The 16,710-nt window shown below is 45.3% G+C and overlaps 2 protein-coding genes and 1 long non-coding RNA gene across 16 annotated transcripts in view; 2 read left to right on the top strand and 1 right to left on the bottom strand.

Annotated features, from left to right (window-relative positions):
- LOC107264701 (synaptogenesis protein syg-2) overlaps positions 1 to 10,960 on the top strand; it is a 71,134-nt gene extending 60,174 nt beyond the window's left edge. For 7 of the 10 annotated variants that reach the window (XM_015733251.2, XM_025082483.1, XM_015733277.2 and 4 more), the window contains 11 exons: positions 650 to 760; positions 1,465 to 1,671; positions 5,144 to 5,298; positions 6,319 to 6,463; positions 6,623 to 6,753; positions 6,833 to 6,992; positions 7,107 to 7,406; positions 7,541 to 7,846; positions 8,026 to 8,250; positions 8,331 to 8,527; positions 8,684 to 10,960. In XM_015733251.2, the coding sequence (XP_015588737.1) occupies positions 650 to 760; positions 1,465 to 1,671; positions 5,144 to 5,298; positions 6,319 to 6,463; positions 6,623 to 6,753; positions 6,833 to 6,992; positions 7,107 to 7,406; positions 7,541 to 7,846; positions 8,026 to 8,250; positions 8,331 to 8,527; positions 8,684 to 9,127 (2,381 nt within the window). In that variant the 3' untranslated portion in view covers positions 9,128 to 10,960. The remainder of the gene's footprint in view (positions 1 to 649; positions 761 to 1,464; positions 1,672 to 5,143; positions 5,299 to 6,318; positions 6,464 to 6,622; positions 6,754 to 6,832; positions 6,993 to 7,106; positions 7,407 to 7,540; positions 7,847 to 8,025; positions 8,251 to 8,330; positions 8,528 to 8,683) is intronic. The other 3 variants (XM_015733258.2, XM_025082502.1, XM_015733285.2) reach the window with 3 other exon arrangements.
- On the bottom strand, positions 10,956 to 12,370 carry LOC112493982. Its single transcript, XR_003059036.1, has 2 exons — positions 12,244 to 12,370; positions 10,956 to 11,507 (listed from the first exon to the last, which is right to left on the bottom strand). It is a non-coding gene; the product is annotated as an uncharacterized LOC112493982 (long non-coding RNA).
- On the top strand, positions 12,150 to 13,964 carry LOC112493978. 5 transcript variants are annotated; one of them, XR_003059034.1, is made up of 3 exons: positions 12,212 to 12,349; positions 12,818 to 13,134; positions 13,754 to 13,892. XR_003059034.1 is itself a non-coding variant. In XM_025082526.1 (3 exons), the coding sequence occupies exons 1-3, from the start codon at positions 12,345 to 12,347 to the stop codon at positions 13,947 to 13,949; spliced, it is 354 nt and encodes a 117-aa protein (XP_024938294.1). In that variant the 5' UTR covers positions 12,212 to 12,344; the 3' UTR covers positions 13,950 to 13,964. The 5 variants fall into 5 exon arrangements, 4 of the variants coding, with proteins under 4 accessions (XP_024938301.1, XP_024938299.1, XP_024938294.1 ...); XM_025082526.1 differs by having other exon boundaries at positions 12,818 to 12,970; positions 13,754 to 13,964; XM_025082529.1 differs by having other exon boundaries at positions 12,273 to 12,349; positions 12,842 to 12,970; positions 13,754 to 13,964.
- The last annotated feature ends 2,746 nt before the right edge of the window (positions 13,965 to 16,710 follow it).

Below are 16,710 nucleotides of genomic sequence, written 5' to 3'. Positions count from 1 at the left end.
CCCCGTCTCCTCAAATTACAGACATTAACACAATCACTGCTACGATCGAACCCATCGATCGCTTCTGTACCCAGGAATGACTTGGACCGATTCGAATAAATTCTAACCTCAAAAAGGATTCTGCATACCGCACAATCCGAGGCCTCGCTAACCAACCTCACTCCCTCTCGACCTCTTTCGCTCTCTCCAATTGCTTTCCTCGCTTCACCACTCGGTTCCACTTTAGTGTATGACGGGACCTCTGCATCCACTTTTACTTCAGAGACCTCCCGTATGTGGATATATATATGTATATATAAATATATATATATATGCCAATTGCAGCATCCTATAGCGTTCCACTTCTCCATTCCCGTCCACTTGAAGGCGCACTTCTACTATCTTCAATCAGTACCGCCCACCTGCTACGAGCGTCATTAGTCATTAGCCATTAGCCGCGCCTGAAAGTACTACACGCGTAATCATCGGCACGGACACTTGTTACTGTTTCAAATCAATCTCAATCGCTCGATTATCGCTTCGTTACACGGTAGTGACTATGGCGCGTGGCACGTACCGCGTTGGACGTGTAGTGCCAGGAATTGGGTAAACTAAATAGACGGCAGGCACCGTGTACAGACTCTAGGGAGTAGTTCACGTCTGATTGCAGTTCCTCCGCACAAACCCAACATCATCGACGAGCGGGGTAAAACCGTGCCGACAGTCGCGGGACCTTACGAGGAGGATGGTGACATGCGACTCACGTGTCTCGTATCCGGAGGTAATGTTATCATTATTTTTACGAATGATACCCATTCACACTTTTTCTCTGAATAAATTTTTTTCTTCCTCTATCTGTATCCTATGCTTTTTCGTATGTCTGGAGCTTTGATCGTCGGACGGACTGTGTTTATGCTACGTAAAAATTCTCTTTGTAAAGGAACTCTTGTTCATCGGTGAAGCGAAGGCTTTTTGGTGGATACGTTGAAGAATTAGTCGCACGCACGATGCACGTTGTGAATGATGGATTCCTTGTCAGTTAGCCATTCTGTTGAAACGGCTCTGGTATGCTTGCTCGTAGCTCGAAGCTATAAATTGCGACCGTGTGTACTGTCGATATGACGAATCGATTATACCTACGGTTCTGAAGGACTGAAGGGCATCTGGCCAAGCGTCCTATGTGTATATATATATATATCGTACGTACGAATATCGTATAGTTATTTGACGTATGTAAAATAACAGCCGTGTGTATGCACAGTGTCCGGGGAAAAAAAAATGATATGTATAATCAAATTCAAAATTCCTCTCCATCCGATCAGACATAATGACATCATTTTATACGATTGAATATAGTAATTTTTTTTACTGGGTTTCCAGATACACGTAGATACATTTGGAGGGACAATTGATGGGAAACGAAAATTAGGGTGTATCGACAGGTTTGAAGTGCCATGAGAAAGTGTTTGTAAATTTTTTTTTTAGGTCGACCCGAACCTACGGTCCTGTGGTGGCGAGGGGAGACCCTCCTGGAGTCCAAGGACGGTCCTGGTGAATTTCCAGCGTTACGAAGGAACATATTGGTGGTCTCGAAATTGTCGAGGTCCGATCTTCACGCAGTCTTCACCTGTCAGGCTACCAACAACAACATCAGTCAGCCATTGTCCGCTTCCGTTGCCATCGAGATGCACCGTTAGTATCCGATGAGATTTAATTTCGAGTTCTTGAATTATTTTGGCCTTCCGCCACGGTCGGCCCAGTCCGTGACATCGTAAGTTCCTTGAACTCGTGACCTCTGACCCGGCGTATGTTTACTCGGCAAAGAAGACCAGCCACGGAAGCCTGTACACAGACCGGAAGTCGGCAAAGGGTCGGACGTAGTAAGGAGTAACAATAGGTCATGCGCTAACAATCGGACAAAGCGGCTCGAAGTAAGATGAAAATTTTCAGCCAGTAAATTCGTAATGATTATTGTAAAGGTCGCGCAGTAGCTCCAAACCGCTACTGGAATCAGTGTATAGTCCCTACGCGGAGCAGAGCCCTAACCCCCCTCGACAAGCAACGGAATGCGGTTATGACTGGCAGCAAAGCGAAAATCTCCGTTGTCGAGAACAAACGAACCCCGGATACCGAGGCAAGGGAAGTATTTATACCTGGCACTCCTGCCGTCCCTCCCGCACTCTATCTGCGAACCGTCCTCGGGAAACTGGAAACTGGAAGACCGGAGTGGAGAGGTGGCTGGCGTGCTGCTACCTACCTACCAGCTACCTTCGTCAGTCGTGCTGGTTGGTCGAGGGCCGAGAGAATGGGAACGAGAACGAGAGGACGAGTGCTTGCGAGGTTGCCGGCGGGAGGGAGAGGGGAGAGTAGAAGTAGTGCGGTGGCGCAAGGGGGTAAGAGAAGGTCGATGCATAATTTTCCTGGTAATGGCGAGCAGCGCTAGGGAGGAGCCCCCCTTACGCCCCTTCTCCGGAGCACAAGGAAAAGCTTTTGGATTTTTATTAAATTCCACGCAAAGCTGCAGCGGATTAGCTGACGGCTGGATGGGTGCGAACGAAAGGAGGATGATACTCGAGTCTTAGGGAAGGGTTGCAACTCGGTGTGGCCCCTGGTAATCTAGACCCGAGTGACGATATTCGAGTGACTCCCAGGTGACGTTCTACGGTGTCTTACCTTCATACGTTACACGTATATACGTATATGCATCCTTGTCTCTAGTTTCCTCTGGGTATCGCGGAACCGGAAGTCCTCTCCGAGTATCACTGGCTCCTCCTTGCTCGGTCATAAAAGCCCTCCGGTAACACCCTCCCCTTCCGCCCCGTCATCCACCCGGGCACCATCAACCGACCCTCGAGCTTCGCCACGGCTCTGGGCTGCCCGGATTCCGCAAAGGATTAAACCTCATAAATTCGAGGGTGCAGTCCGCGGAATTATCGGAATGCTGTCTTATGTGTCTGCTACCACGGAAACAGCTCCTCGACCAGCTCGAGGAACTCCGGCAGCAAGTTGAGGAAGTCGGTGAACGCGCGCCATTCCTCCTCCTTTGCTAACCTGCACCCCCCCCCACCGCTTCCTTGGACTTTCTATCGCTTATCGGTCTTGTACCGTTCGCTTCCATTATACTCTCCTGTTCCCGGCTGCTATTTCTCTCTCTCTCTCTCTCTTACCTTTATATCTTTGGTACGTCCCCTCTGCTATTTGCCAGAGAGAAACAATACTGGCTGACAGCTCTTAGCCGGTAAAGCACTAAGCGCCTCCGATGCCCTTACTAATTTATTCTTTTGCCATTGCAATGGACGCTTCTTTTACTTGAGGGACTATTGCAATTGTCACCGAGAGATAGAAGGGATGGTGCAAGTGGATCAGGGGACCAGGGGGGGCTGGGGACAAATCTGTAAGAATTATCGCTAAAATGAAATGGACTTTGAGAATTAGTGTACCAAGAAAGGAAAGTGCACGCGGCCCGCTTACCCACCCGCCCACCTAACAAACTAATCGAGCTTGACTAATTAGAGGGCAGTTGGCTGTTAATGGAATCGGCGAGGAAAATTGGGTAACGTTCGGGCTAATTTAGAGAGCGACCCACCAATCCCAACCTTACTACCTAGCAATTTACCTTTCATTCCTCATTTCTCAAAACTTTTTCTCTCTATCTCTCTCTCTCTCCTTTCTTCTCGCAAGCTTCCCTATTTCTCTATCTTGGCAATCCTACATCCTTCTTTTTTTTTTCTCCAATGGAAAAGCCTCCCCTCCTTCACGACCCACCGACATTTTCGCGAACACTTAAATGTGGATCTTTGGAAACACTCGCAAGTACGCAAATAAAAGATAATGGCGTCGAGGAGGGGAAAGAAAAAAATAGAGACCAGAATAAAGCTGCGGAGATGCTTGAAGTCCGTAAGGCAGTGGACACTGGCGAGAGGGCGGACTAACCGGTTGATATCCCGAAGGGACTAAAAGGAAAGGGGACAATAGGAATGGAAGAGGAAGGAGGAGAAATTACGTATAGAAGGTGAAAGGAATGGGGAGAGAGAGAGAGAGAGAGAATGAACCGCTTGAACTTCTCAAGGGTGGAAGTTGATTGTATACGGGGAGACAGTGTTTTTGAAGCTGCTAAGAGAGCCCTCTCAGACTCTCTCTCGGAGTCGAGTGAGTCTTGTGTGAGAGCACTGCCAGTACAGCAAGCTTTATATATAGTATATATATGTATATATATATATATATATATATACGCTGAATGCAACAATAGCCGTAGGAACAGTTATAAGGACTCCGACGGTGTGTTTGGGACGGCTACTAAGCTTTATATATAGTATATATATGTATTTTGAAGCTGCTAAGAGAGCCCTCTCAGACTCTCTCTCGGAGTCGAGTGAGTCTTGTGTGAGAGCACTGCCAGTACAGCAAGCTTTATATATAGTATATATATATATATATATATATATATATACGCTGAATGCAACAATAGCCGTAGGAACAGTTATAAGGACTCCGACGGTGTGTTTGGGACGGCTACTTGCGAGCCGGGCGAAACTCACGAATCTCAGCGACCTAGGAATATCGGGAAAACCAGGTTAGCAAAATGTATATTTGACCGTTTAGCGAGAGAGACGGAGTACGGTTGAACTCCGAATTCAGAGAGAGAGAGAGAGAGAGAGAGAGGGAGGGAGGGAGGATACGAAAAGGAGACAAAGAGGTGAGAAAAAATAAAAAAGTGAAAAAAAGGAAAATTTTAAATTAAAATTCTTAGGCTACGTACTTGATCGTCATGCTCGATGATCGGTGTATTTTGAATTTTGGAAAGCCATGAGCTTATAATTAATTATTTAGCATCCCAACGGCTGGAATTGTCACTGTCCGACTGTCGACCCACAGAAGCCACGAATGAGTCTGTTGGTGAACCTTGAACACTCGTCACATTGACGGCTATTTTGCCGGATTAGTTGGGTCTCGGTGGTAGGCCGGTAATGAAGTAGCATCCAGTAGATATTCAGGTTGAATGACTAGCCAAGTGATAAACCGCGACGCGGACGAATGAATGTGACTGATGATAATCATTAGCGTATACGAATTTACGCGGTTATTGAATAAAAAGGTGAAAAATATCTATCTAATTTACAAGGTAAAAGTGAACTTTTTTTTAAATTAAATTTATAAATTGCAGTGCGACCTCTGACCGTCTCCATACTGAGCAGCGAACACGCACCCCTGAGTGCAGACCGGAAGTACGAGATTGCCTGCATGACAGCGGGCTCAAGACCCCCAGCCAAACTCTTTTGGTACTTGGATGGGAAGAGGTTGGACAATTTTACGGTGGAGGTAAGACTAACTTTTCTAATTTTATGATTATCATTGGGACTGACTCGAAACCACATTCGCATATATGAAAATTCGCATATATGAAAATTCGCATATATGAAAATTCGCATATATGAAAATAGTCTCTTTATATGAAATGGGATTGAGAGTCTTTACCAACGACAGATATAACCTAGTCGCCTACCAGGGTGCGTATTCGAATGAAAAGAGAGGGGTATCCAAGAACAAGAGAAAACATAAAGACAGGCTACCCCGCAAGCACTCCCTCTCAATCTGACCGTTCAATGTTTGAAGGGACGTTCGCGTCGCTGAAGTCCCAGAAATTAACGTACCTATCGGTATTTACATCGCACACATTAGCATCCTGACACGCCAAGACGTAATTACAGGGCAGCCCCGCACGGCTCCTCAAGCTCACCGAGGAATCCCTTTGTGCCAGCACCCTCGGCCCCATCCGCCCCATCCGCCCCATCCTGGCCCCTTACCCTCTCTCACGTGACCTTCTTCAATTCCCTTCCATTCCTTCCTCCTCCATTTCTCTCTTGGAGCCAGCGTCGCTCGGTCAGTCTGACAATGAGAAAGCCCGGTAAGACTGCGGATGGTGGAGATTGATCGTGAGGATGAAAGAGGAAGAAGCTACGGGAGGAGCGAAGGAAGAAGAAAAAGGGCAGGAGCCACAAATAATAATCCTGTGGCGTGCTCAAGAGAGATCGTCGCGGCCGAAAGCCGATATTGAGTCGAGCGATAACTGGCAGTACGTCATGATATCGGCGGGGAATGAAGTCGAGACACGCGGCTTCATCGATCCTCCCTAGCTACGAATTCGGGCCACTTCTTCCCTCGTCCTAGACACGGCTAATTTATTGCCAGGAATTGGGACCAGTCTCTGTACGGTTCCTCAAAACCCTTGCGATCCGAAATTCCGTGGTCGTAGACGGCATTTCCGTTGTGCATGCGGCATAAGGCAGCGAGAGACGCAGAGCCGGTCTTCCTCCTTTTTCACCACGAGGATGATTTCAGGTATCGCAAGATGGCAACACGACGACGTCCACCTTGACGCTTAAGCCGACGCTGCTGGATCACGATAAGGTGCTGACGTGTCGCGCCGAGAACAGCCGCGTGCGCGACGGCGTCGAGGAAGACACTTGGAAGCTTAACGTCTGGTGTAGGTAGTCAGAGGGTGTCTTTTGAAGCCAGTACCTTGTAGCGTATTAATTAAATTAATATTAATGATAATTGTATCAGTGATAGGATTGTTGAATATTGAAATTATTTTTTTTTCTCTTTTATAACGATCCTGACCTTTGACCCGTTTGCATTACAGTCGTTCCTATACTGCATCTCGAGCTGGGCTCTAATATGAATCCTGACGACATAGAAGAAGGCGATGACGTTTACTTCGAGTGCAAAGTTCTTGCGAACCCGTGGCCGTATAAAGTCGTCTGGAGACACAACGTGAGTTCAGGATAATCCTGATGTCTATTATACGCTGTAAACAGTCCCTAGGAGACTGATCATTGTGCTTCCGTGGTAGGGTAATGTGATACAGAACAAAGCGAAGGACGGGGTCATAGTGCAACAATACGACCTAGCCTTAAGGAACGTGAGCAGATCCCAGGCTGGGAATTACACCTGCATTGCCAGTAACACAGAAGGGGATGGCTACAGCAATAGCGTCGAGCTCAAGATCATGTGTGAGTACCATTAGCGCGAACGACGTCGCTAACGCTTTATGGGTGGGATATTAGAACCTGGTGTATGGCATCGACCTGGTGGAGCACCAGATGTAAAGTGGATCGTTATTGCAGACAAACCGATCTGCGTGTCCGATCAGAAGAGGATCTACGGTGTAGCTAGACACGAAGATGCCAGGATCATTTGCCAGGTCGAAGCGTATCCACCGCCGGACAGCTTCCGCTGGGCGTTTAACAACACCGAGGAAATGGTCGATGTACCGCAGGCGCGGTACAAGAGTTCGACCCGTCACACCCAGAGCGTCCTTACCTACAGACCCGTCACGGAAATGGACTACGGCACCGTACTCTGCTGGGCCAGCAATACAGCTGGACAGCAGAAGAATGCTTGCGTATTTCATATCATACCAGCCGGTAAACAGTTTCTTCTCTGGTATCTTGTTATGTAGATGGATCTGAAAGATATTATGGTACCGCGAGGAAACGGGCGACAATCATCGTGGAGATCGGGGAAGAGAGACTTAGACTTTGCTCACCTGTGTTTCTAGGAAAACCTGAATCTCCCTATAATTGCACTCTGACTAATCAGACCACTGACTCCCTGTCGGTGGCTTGTACGGCTGGATTCGACGGAGGTCAACCTCAGCACTTCCTTCTTGAGGTCTTCGATCAGCACACTGGTCTACTGCAGGCTAATGTGACCTCAAGGGAAAATGCTGCTGCTTCCTTCACTGTTCGAGGTCTTGAACCTGGCAAGGTTCTTAATATGGTGCTATATGCGGTGAATGCCAAAGGTAGGAGCGATCCTACGCTTCTTGAAGGTTTCACTCTGAAGATTGCTGAGAAGCAGACGGGTAAGTTCGTTTGGTTCAACTTTGACGTTAGAGTCTCTGTGTTTTGGTGTGTAAACATGGCTTTGGATAGATTACTAAATTCGTGAACCGAATGAGATTTAGAATCCGATAGGGTAGAGGGCTGGGTAAATGACGGGGGATGAAGTTTCGGAAAAAGGCAGCAAGGATTCTGTCTACAGGGAGTCCTGTGCCCTTTGAGATAACTCCATTGCTGGGGGTGCTGATAGGCGTCGTGACGGCGCTCTTGCTCGTGACAACAACCATCCTGGGAGCTCTTAAGATGAGGAGCGATCGGAAGGCGGGAAGACCGGATGATCTACCTCTGAAGAAGGTCAGTGCACCTACCGCCGAGGACCTGTACGATGCCGACGATAGGAACCCCGACGTCGTTCCCACTAACAAAGGTACGTCCAGGATTTAGCGCCGACGGAGAAGAGAGAGAGAAAGTTCAGGGTATCGAGCGATCCGATTGTTTCATCAAAAGATTCAGATTACCAGCTGACGGGGTCGACGGCGGGGACGCCGCTCGCTGGACAAAGCACTCCTGACGCCCTTTCAACGGCTCTCGGAACATCCCTATCACTTCATCAACCCAATCATCATCATCGTCACCATCAACATCATCATCAAGGACTACCGGCCTATCCACATGCCGACTATACTAACTATCCTACCTTGCCGGTGAGTTCAGCATCCCTTCCGATCCCATAGATGATTCTCTGACTGTTTTAGATCCCGTATTCCCGGATTCCTGACGCCACCAAAGAGACCCTCCCCAGATAAACAATCCAGCTGCGTTCCAAGATTCTCCGGACCATCTCAATTTCCTCGTTTCAGCTGTCAAGTGGTGAAGTGACCTACGCGGAACTGTGTCTGGCCCGGCCGACAACCCTTTCCACGGGAGCGGATCCCAAGGTGGGTGGCTTAGCCGCACTCTCGGGCCACGGTGGCGGTCTGGGTGTGATAATAGGCGGAGGGAGTATCAGCGGAACCGGAAATTGCGGAAGCATATCCAGCGGAAGACTCTTCCAGAAGGAAGCAACTGTCTACGCGTGCATAGACCACAACGCGAAAGCAGCTTTGAGCGACGCCAGCGTCGTGCCGTCGGTGACGTCGCCCACCACTGCAACGACCGTAACGAGCGGATCCATCCTCTCCGAGGCGTACTCCCAGGACTCAAATATATCCGGAGGCTCCCTCGGCAAGCAACAGCTTCACCATCCACGGGAAGTCGTCACTGTTCGCACACCCCTCATCTCAACGCAAGAGAGTTGCGTATAGGGGAGGGAATCCGACGCGCTCAAAGTCAACGAGTACTACGTCTGATTGTCGCGTCGAACAGACCTCTTCGCCCCCTTTCTAACCCCTCTATGCTCTGCACACCCTTCTCTGTACCCTGCGCCTTCTTTACACCTCATAATCCCTATCAACCCTTCCTTAGTTCTCGCTCGTTAAGTTACAGGTATATATATACACGGGCCGTCTCGCCCAAGGGCTTTCTTGAAAACTTCCTTTCCATTTGACTCCCATTCATCTCTACTTTCGTCCCTACCTTCATCCCTTATCCACTTTCCTCCTTTACCCTTCCACCTTATCACTTCCTCACTGTATACTTGCTGCCACCCATTCAACCTCAGCATGTTTTGCGCCGGTGCCGTGGTCTCCTAATATCAATAATTTTAAATTGATTAGGGGACGTGATCGAAGGGACGATTGAAGGAACAATCTGAAGTAAATACAACGAGGGAGGGGATGAATAGATCACGGATTTTTGTGTCCTTCGATACACTGCTTCCTTCGATCTCGTTACTACTTTAACGAAATATTGTATATATTGATAAATGATTTATTCGAATGGAGTCAAATATGAATATACGCGAAGTCTCTACGTGGATGAATTAAAATGATAAATTGTGCCACGGCTGGAGATAAATGATATTAGAATTGTGACTGAAATTGTCGGTCCCAGGCGGTAAGCCAAAAAAATAAATATATATATATATATATATACATAGATAATTCATTGTGAATAAGAGTTAGCGACGCAAAGGGGATCTGATCAGTCATCGAACTTGTAAATTTTGTAAATACCTCGAGAAATTCTATTATACTGAACGGTCGATGGACTTTTCCACCATTTGCGAAAAACGTTCCGATAATCATCGTACGGATGCTTTGAGCAACTCTACGCTGCTTCCAGGAATATCTACTCTCTGTCTGATTTACGTTCAGATGCTCCAATTAATTCAAAGCTGGATATTCCCAGGATGTCCAAAGCGTGCCCCAAAAGGAAACGTGATTTATCCACCCTTCCTCCCCAGTCCCTCCCCCGAAAAAAAATAAAATACTCATCCATGTAACATATACCGATGTACAGCTGCGATATTTTTTCAAAGTACACTCTTGCATAAGGTGAATTGAACTCTCGTGATTAGATAAAGAAAAATTAATATATAAATATACAAGAAGATATATATCTATATGTATATACATATAAAAAAGAGATATATATACATATATATCAGTCGTGTGTGCTTGCGAATGCATCAGCATGAATGTACGTGGGAGTACGTTAATGTGTGTCTGCGTGTGTAAACGATAATGGCGCTCCTGCCAAATAAGAAATTGGATGGATTATGAGAATGAATGAGTGGAGGTAGCGTCGCGACGCATTTAAAAGGCGTCGGCAGTCTTTCCATTTTCATATGATATATTTAAAAAAAAAAGAGCGCCTTGCGAACCAACGGGCACTTGCATAATGCGGCGCCAAGCGTCGGGACGCCTCCCCATCACGGCTCGATCCTTCTTGCCGATCAATTGTTTCTCCCTCAGTCTTTGAATGTTCTCGAGTTTTTCAATTTTTCCTTTTTGTGCGGCAACCGCGTATTCGTCCTCGCGACGCTTACGACCGGATGTCGCTTCGGTAATTCGACCGAATAAGAGCCGAGCTTTCTGCTCCCATCCTGGTAAGGATGCATCGATTTGAACTTTCGAATGTACGATCTTTAGAGAAGATCGCCTGTACGATTTACTCAAGACGACCATATACGTGTATTTACAATAATTATGGATATACGCCTATTGCATAACCCAAATAAACGTGTTGATATGAAATTGCATTCTCGTTATTTATTTACCTAATCAATTTACTCAACTAAGCTTTATTAGATCCAATGATATCCGCTATGAAAACATGATGAAGCGCACGTATCCAAAGACCTAAGGGACGATCAGGAATTTTCGGCTGATAACGAGGACCGTGAGGCCAGGGGGCCAAAAAGAGGGTCCGAAAGATTTGAGAGCAGTTAATCCGTGACGTGTTGCAATCGAAGGTGTCCCAGGAGATTCCTCGTAAATAACACCATTCTTGTACTCGGAGGATTCTTCGCAATCTTATCCAATCGATCGATTCTTAACCAATTCTGAGGCTATATATCTGCCTAGTTCCTTTTCCTACATACATGGCACGGTATTAGCCCTCTTCTCCTTCTCTCTCTCTCTTTCCGTTCTCTTCTTCCGCCATTCAGTCTCTTCACTGATTCCCTGTATCCAGTGTTCGTAACGTGGTTCAACAAGACGTGCAGCATCCCAGCACCTACCATTCCACTCTGTATCCTTCCAGCACGGTACTACTGTCCCAGTTGCTGCAGCCGCTTGTACCCTGAGAAAGATAAATAATAAATAATGTTCAAATAATAAATAAAAAGATAACAGGAAGTGCTATTTGCAGAATGGAAATGGCGGCGGGTTGTAGATATTCAGAGGGTCGGGGTTAATTGTACGTAGAGCGGCCACTACGTTTCATGTCAAATATTCTGGAGATTGTACTGCCATTGCGATGGGTCTCTCTCTCTCTCTCTCTCTCTCGCACTCACTCGGTCTCTGCTTCGCTCTCGGTTACCCTTTGCTTTTTTCCCTTTTATCCCACTTTCTGTCTCTCTCTTTTTCTCTCCTTCTCAACTTCTTGGCGAGGATCCAAATACGTTCTTCAATTTCCCGTAAAATCTGATTTCTACTTCGCCAGCGCCACGCGACGTTACACCAAATGAAATTGGCGCACAAGGTAACGCAGCGCATCGAGAACTACTCAACAGACTATTCGCAACTTTCTTGCGAATTGATGAAGGATAGAAATTTCAGCCTCCTCCCACTTTGCCACGTCAATCGGGCTGACGCACAAAGTCCTGCGAGTTCCAACGCTCGCCATCTACCGGCATAAGAACGAACTTCGCTTTCACGTTAGTTTCCACTGCTTCGTACTTTCTCGATATCCCGTACACACAGTTGCACTTCTATATGTTCCTAAGCGTTGCTTTCCGAACTTTCAGATAAATTATTTTCGTCGATGTGTTAGAAGCAATATTGATAAATTAATAGCTCGAATCGATGACTCTTACAACTTCACGCAGTGCGATGGTACAAATGGACGTAACCTCGATCAAATTGTGCAAAGGTGATTTAAGACCGTTGGAAAGGTACCAGGTGTTCTGGATCAGCGATGTGGTAAGTTGCTTCCGAGAAATCCAGAGAAAAAGAAGCAACGAGAAAACATGAAAGGGATATCGAATACTTATTTCTATGATTGTGGCAATCAAGCAGTACCGAGTGCTGTGTCGATAAGGTTAAAAAGGTAAGAAATTTAAATCTGCTCAATGCGTCTAAAGAATTCGGAGGTTAATGCGTTTTTTTGGTTCTTCTGTCAACGTACTGGAATTATGTAAGAACGGTACAGCAAATATAAATACGTATGAACAACGTTTCGGTTACAATTGACCGATACCCTCATACTCGACCCTTTTGCATCATCCCATTGAAATGCTCCCTCCGAGGAAAATAAACTGCTGCCTCGTATTCGGTGTCCCGTGTCTTTTGTACCACGGCTTCTTTTTCCCTTTTCCTTCTCTATATTTTTTATCTCGCTCTTCTACACGGTACTTACCTCGTGCGAACGCTGCTTGGAAATTTGCGCAGCACTCCATCCTCTCTGTACCGTAGTGTATTCGACCGAGTCGAACCAAACGGAACGAGACGAAACGAGATGAAATGGCGGGACGATAGAGAGAGTGAGAGGAGCGAATGTGAGGAGAAGGAAGTCAAAGAGAGAAAAGGAGAAAAATATGAAAGGTACACACAGTGGCGTGTATTATGAACAGGCCGGATAATAATAGGTGAAGTACGTGAGATCTGGTATATTTTGGTACTTCGGTCTCGGGAGAACTAAAAAAACAAGGGGGCTTCGTCACGGAAAAAACTTAAGAAGGAAAGAACGTAAGGAAGGAGGACAGGAAGTAAGTAAATAAATATATTCGTATACCGAACAGGCAACAAGACATCGCGATCTGTTTTGCCTCTTTCGTGGTTAAACTTCTTGAGTGATTTTGACACGTGTATCGCGCGGGTCGAGAATTTTCGAGTAACGTCGCGACGCCCGGCGAAGCAGACTCCCTTCCCGAAACATTAGTCCAGATAAAGAAATGCTTTTTGCAAAATTGGACTCCGATAAGCCATCTCTTCCTTCGAATCCTCTCTTGGTCCTCGTATTCCCCATTGGCGTCACCATCGCCCACGGCTCTTATTTTCTCGCCCACAATCGTCCTGACGCCACCCTAACCTCCTACAACGGTCTCCTCTTACTGCGATCGATCGATCCTAACCGGAAATTCAACGCCGACCCCTCGATTCTTGATTCTCATATTCCGTTTTACGAATACCTCTTTCGTATCCATTATCACTTCCATAACTGTGGTATTGACTGCCATCCAGTGATAACGAGAGTCGTTCGAGTCCTAGGGATATTTTATTACCTATCTAGTGATTAAAGAGTAATAATAATAAATCCATATCTATTCAAGATGAAAACCGCAGTACCTTCATTGATATTTACTAGCACTCATTTTTTTTTACCAGGTACTACAAGCATCTATCATCTCACACACTGCTGAGGCGTCTCGAGAATAAAAGATCTCTTACATACTTTGGGGTTAGATCCGAGAAGCTTTCTTGGGTGAAGGCGATGAAGAAAGGCAAGAATGAAAATACTAGTAAGGTTAAGAGTGCGCCCCGTGCTATGGATAAAAGTAAGATTAAGACTAAGGTGGGGTGAGTGGTGAACAGCATCCCTGTAGCTTTCTACATCAGTATCGACGTCACTGTCACCACCGAGAATGCCAGTCCCTTTGGCACGACGTTTCTTCATCCCATCATCCCTTTCTTGAAGCTTGAACGATCAATTGCCACTCGCTCAACAGGAGCTAGATATTTTTGTCGTTTCGCGGATTGAATCGTAATCCCATCTCGGCTGTTGAGCAGGATGATCAGGAAGAGTGGAACTGGGAAAGACAGATTTAGATGGAGAGAGAGAGAATTTATGTGTACCACAGAAATAGAGAACTCCTAAAGGATTCACCACTTGTGTATATACGTATATAGTATAAAAATAATACTTTTGAATAGCCATTTTTTCAGTGAAAAGGCTTCAAGCTTTTTCACGTTAACAAAGACGTATTAATAGCCACCCTTGGTGAAATACAGGGACGTAAAACTGTTTAATAAAAAGGTTCCGATATTTTTTAAAATACTTTTTATGTTTACATAAAGTTATATCAGTAGGGAATCAGGTTGAAGCAAACGAATTTAGCCAAGCTCATTGTAAATGGATGGTGCATTAGGTTCTAAATTATTTGCGTCGTAGACTATGTCTGACGTACGGATATTGCGACATGTATATATTTTCCAAATATATCAAAAATCTCAATCACTGTACATACACATTACGTATATAATGGATATTGCTTTTAAAGGTTCTCTTGCTCAAATGTTAATGTCAAAGCTCTTTATTGGTGAAACGTCGAATTCATTATAAATGTCTGAAACGAATTAAAGAAGGATGTATCCTGGTTTATAAATACAAGATGCTTGTTAATTTTATGATCTAATCCTATTAGTTATATATACGGAAGTACCTGATAGAAGCCAAGTAGTAGCGTTCCTGCAAAATTCTCCTTGAGGGCTAAAACATATTGTCGTCCTTGCGACAGAATGTTTTCCTCACGATAATCCGACGTTTTTCTTCGGAAAGTGAATTTACTACGCGCACCGAAAGCAATATTATTATTTCTGCGCGCACTTTGATATTAGACACTAGTAGCGACTACGCATAAAATCTGGTAAAAGTATATAAAGATATTGGCACTGAATCGACATAAGAAAATAAAGTTGCTAGAAATTATTCAGGCAGACGACGGAGTCGAATCGTTTGTATATGGGAATTCAGTTTGTCGAAGTTGAAGTTCTTTAAAGTTAAGTTTTCATAGGTTGAAGTATGAGAAGAGGGAAGTACCCACTACAGAGAGTGACTGAGATTTTTACGATATTTCAAGAGAACGACACACGTTTTCAGTTCTGTTGGCCGCAAGGACGGATCTACTTTTAGGGTAAACTTTGTCTGAAGCTGCTTTTACGCGAACTTGGATACCTCGGTCTGTTCGCTTTCACGGTAAGACTTTTCCGTATTCTCAGTCGCCCCCTGAGAACACACGAACACAATGAACACTAAGAGATCACTGACGCCAGCAACTCCTCGAGGACTGTTTCTATTCCCTTTGGAAGCCACGGCGCGTTTCACGCATCACCAACGACACATCATGGCGTAGAGGTTAGAACTAGAAAGAAGGATTTCTTCTCAAGTTCCTCCCTCTCTTTAACAGAATGATACTCACTCACTTACTATCTATTCCTCTCTCCTTGACACTCAATTTTAAATGTTCTCTCTATTCAAGATACCCTGAAAGGCACACGATCGAAATACCTCTGGGTATACACATGTATATCACTGTCGCTTCGCGAAGATTTCTTGATTGAAAATCACTGGCGGATCGTTCGACTAGCGGAGAAACCTTGAACTAAGTGTTGGGAACTGAGAAACGAACTGCGAAATCCTAAAGCAGGGGGAACCAGGAGCGTAATTCCATAGTCTGGCCGAAGCATTTCCCACGCCGGAAACGGAAACTCATTGGAGTTTCTGTGCCCATTAATTTCGTGGCGACATGGACGCCTCGTAGGAAACCACAGTGGTGAGGATAGCGATCTAGCTTTCTGTGAGTAAATCATATATATGTAAATACCATTCGGTTTATTATCGACTTTACTTACTTTATCGCTCATCACTCAGTTTGAGAGAAGCGATTCGTAACTCATAATCCGCAAGAGAATCCAGATGGAGGATTCGCGATTGTTCCACTTCTAACTAATCCCAAATATTATTCCAGCATGTTCCAGCAACTCTACAATAAAATCTAGCCGAGTCTTTTTAAGCCTTACGTGAACCTGATCAATAGGGTTCTCAATCTTCTCATTTTCCAATCCAATGAGTGTGTACCAGCAAATTGCAGGGAAAGGAATAGTAGAAGGTGAAGTTAAAGCGGCTTAATTAGGGAAACGTGAAATGTCACAAAAAAAGTCCGAGTTGGTAATTTCTCTTCTTTGTAAATATTCCTCTTGCTTGCTAGGGAAAAAAAAAACCCTGAAAATTCAGGTTTAATTATAATAAAATTTTTTAATTTTAAATCCAGCTCCGTTCCCTTCGCTGGATGTGGATGCAGTGAAAAATGGCCAAGGCTTTGGTACATGAATGCGAAATAAATGAAGAGAATGGATAGTTTTGCAGAAATTAAAAAGTAATAAAAAAAAAGGGAAAAGATAGGCGAGAAAAGGAAGTTGGTAAGAGGGAAACGGATTGCTCCTCGGGACTTCCCTAAACCCTATAACAATCTTCGTTACTTGGCTCGTTACGTTGGACTCGTTGCTTTAAAGTTCAATTACTGAGGCGGATCGCTAGGAAAAAGTTTGGGAGGTTATAGCTGCGC

The sequence above is a fragment of the Cephus cinctus genome, unplaced genomic scaffold (assembly GCF_000341935.2).
Source record: "Cephus cinctus unplaced genomic scaffold, Ccin1 Ccin1_scaffold0013, whole genome shotgun sequence".
NCBI lineage: Eukaryota > Metazoa > Arthropoda > Insecta > Hymenoptera > Cephidae > Cephus > Cephus cinctus.
The sequence above is the reverse complement of the archived record's forward strand: the minus strand, read 5'-3'. Positions and strand labels throughout refer to the sequence as shown.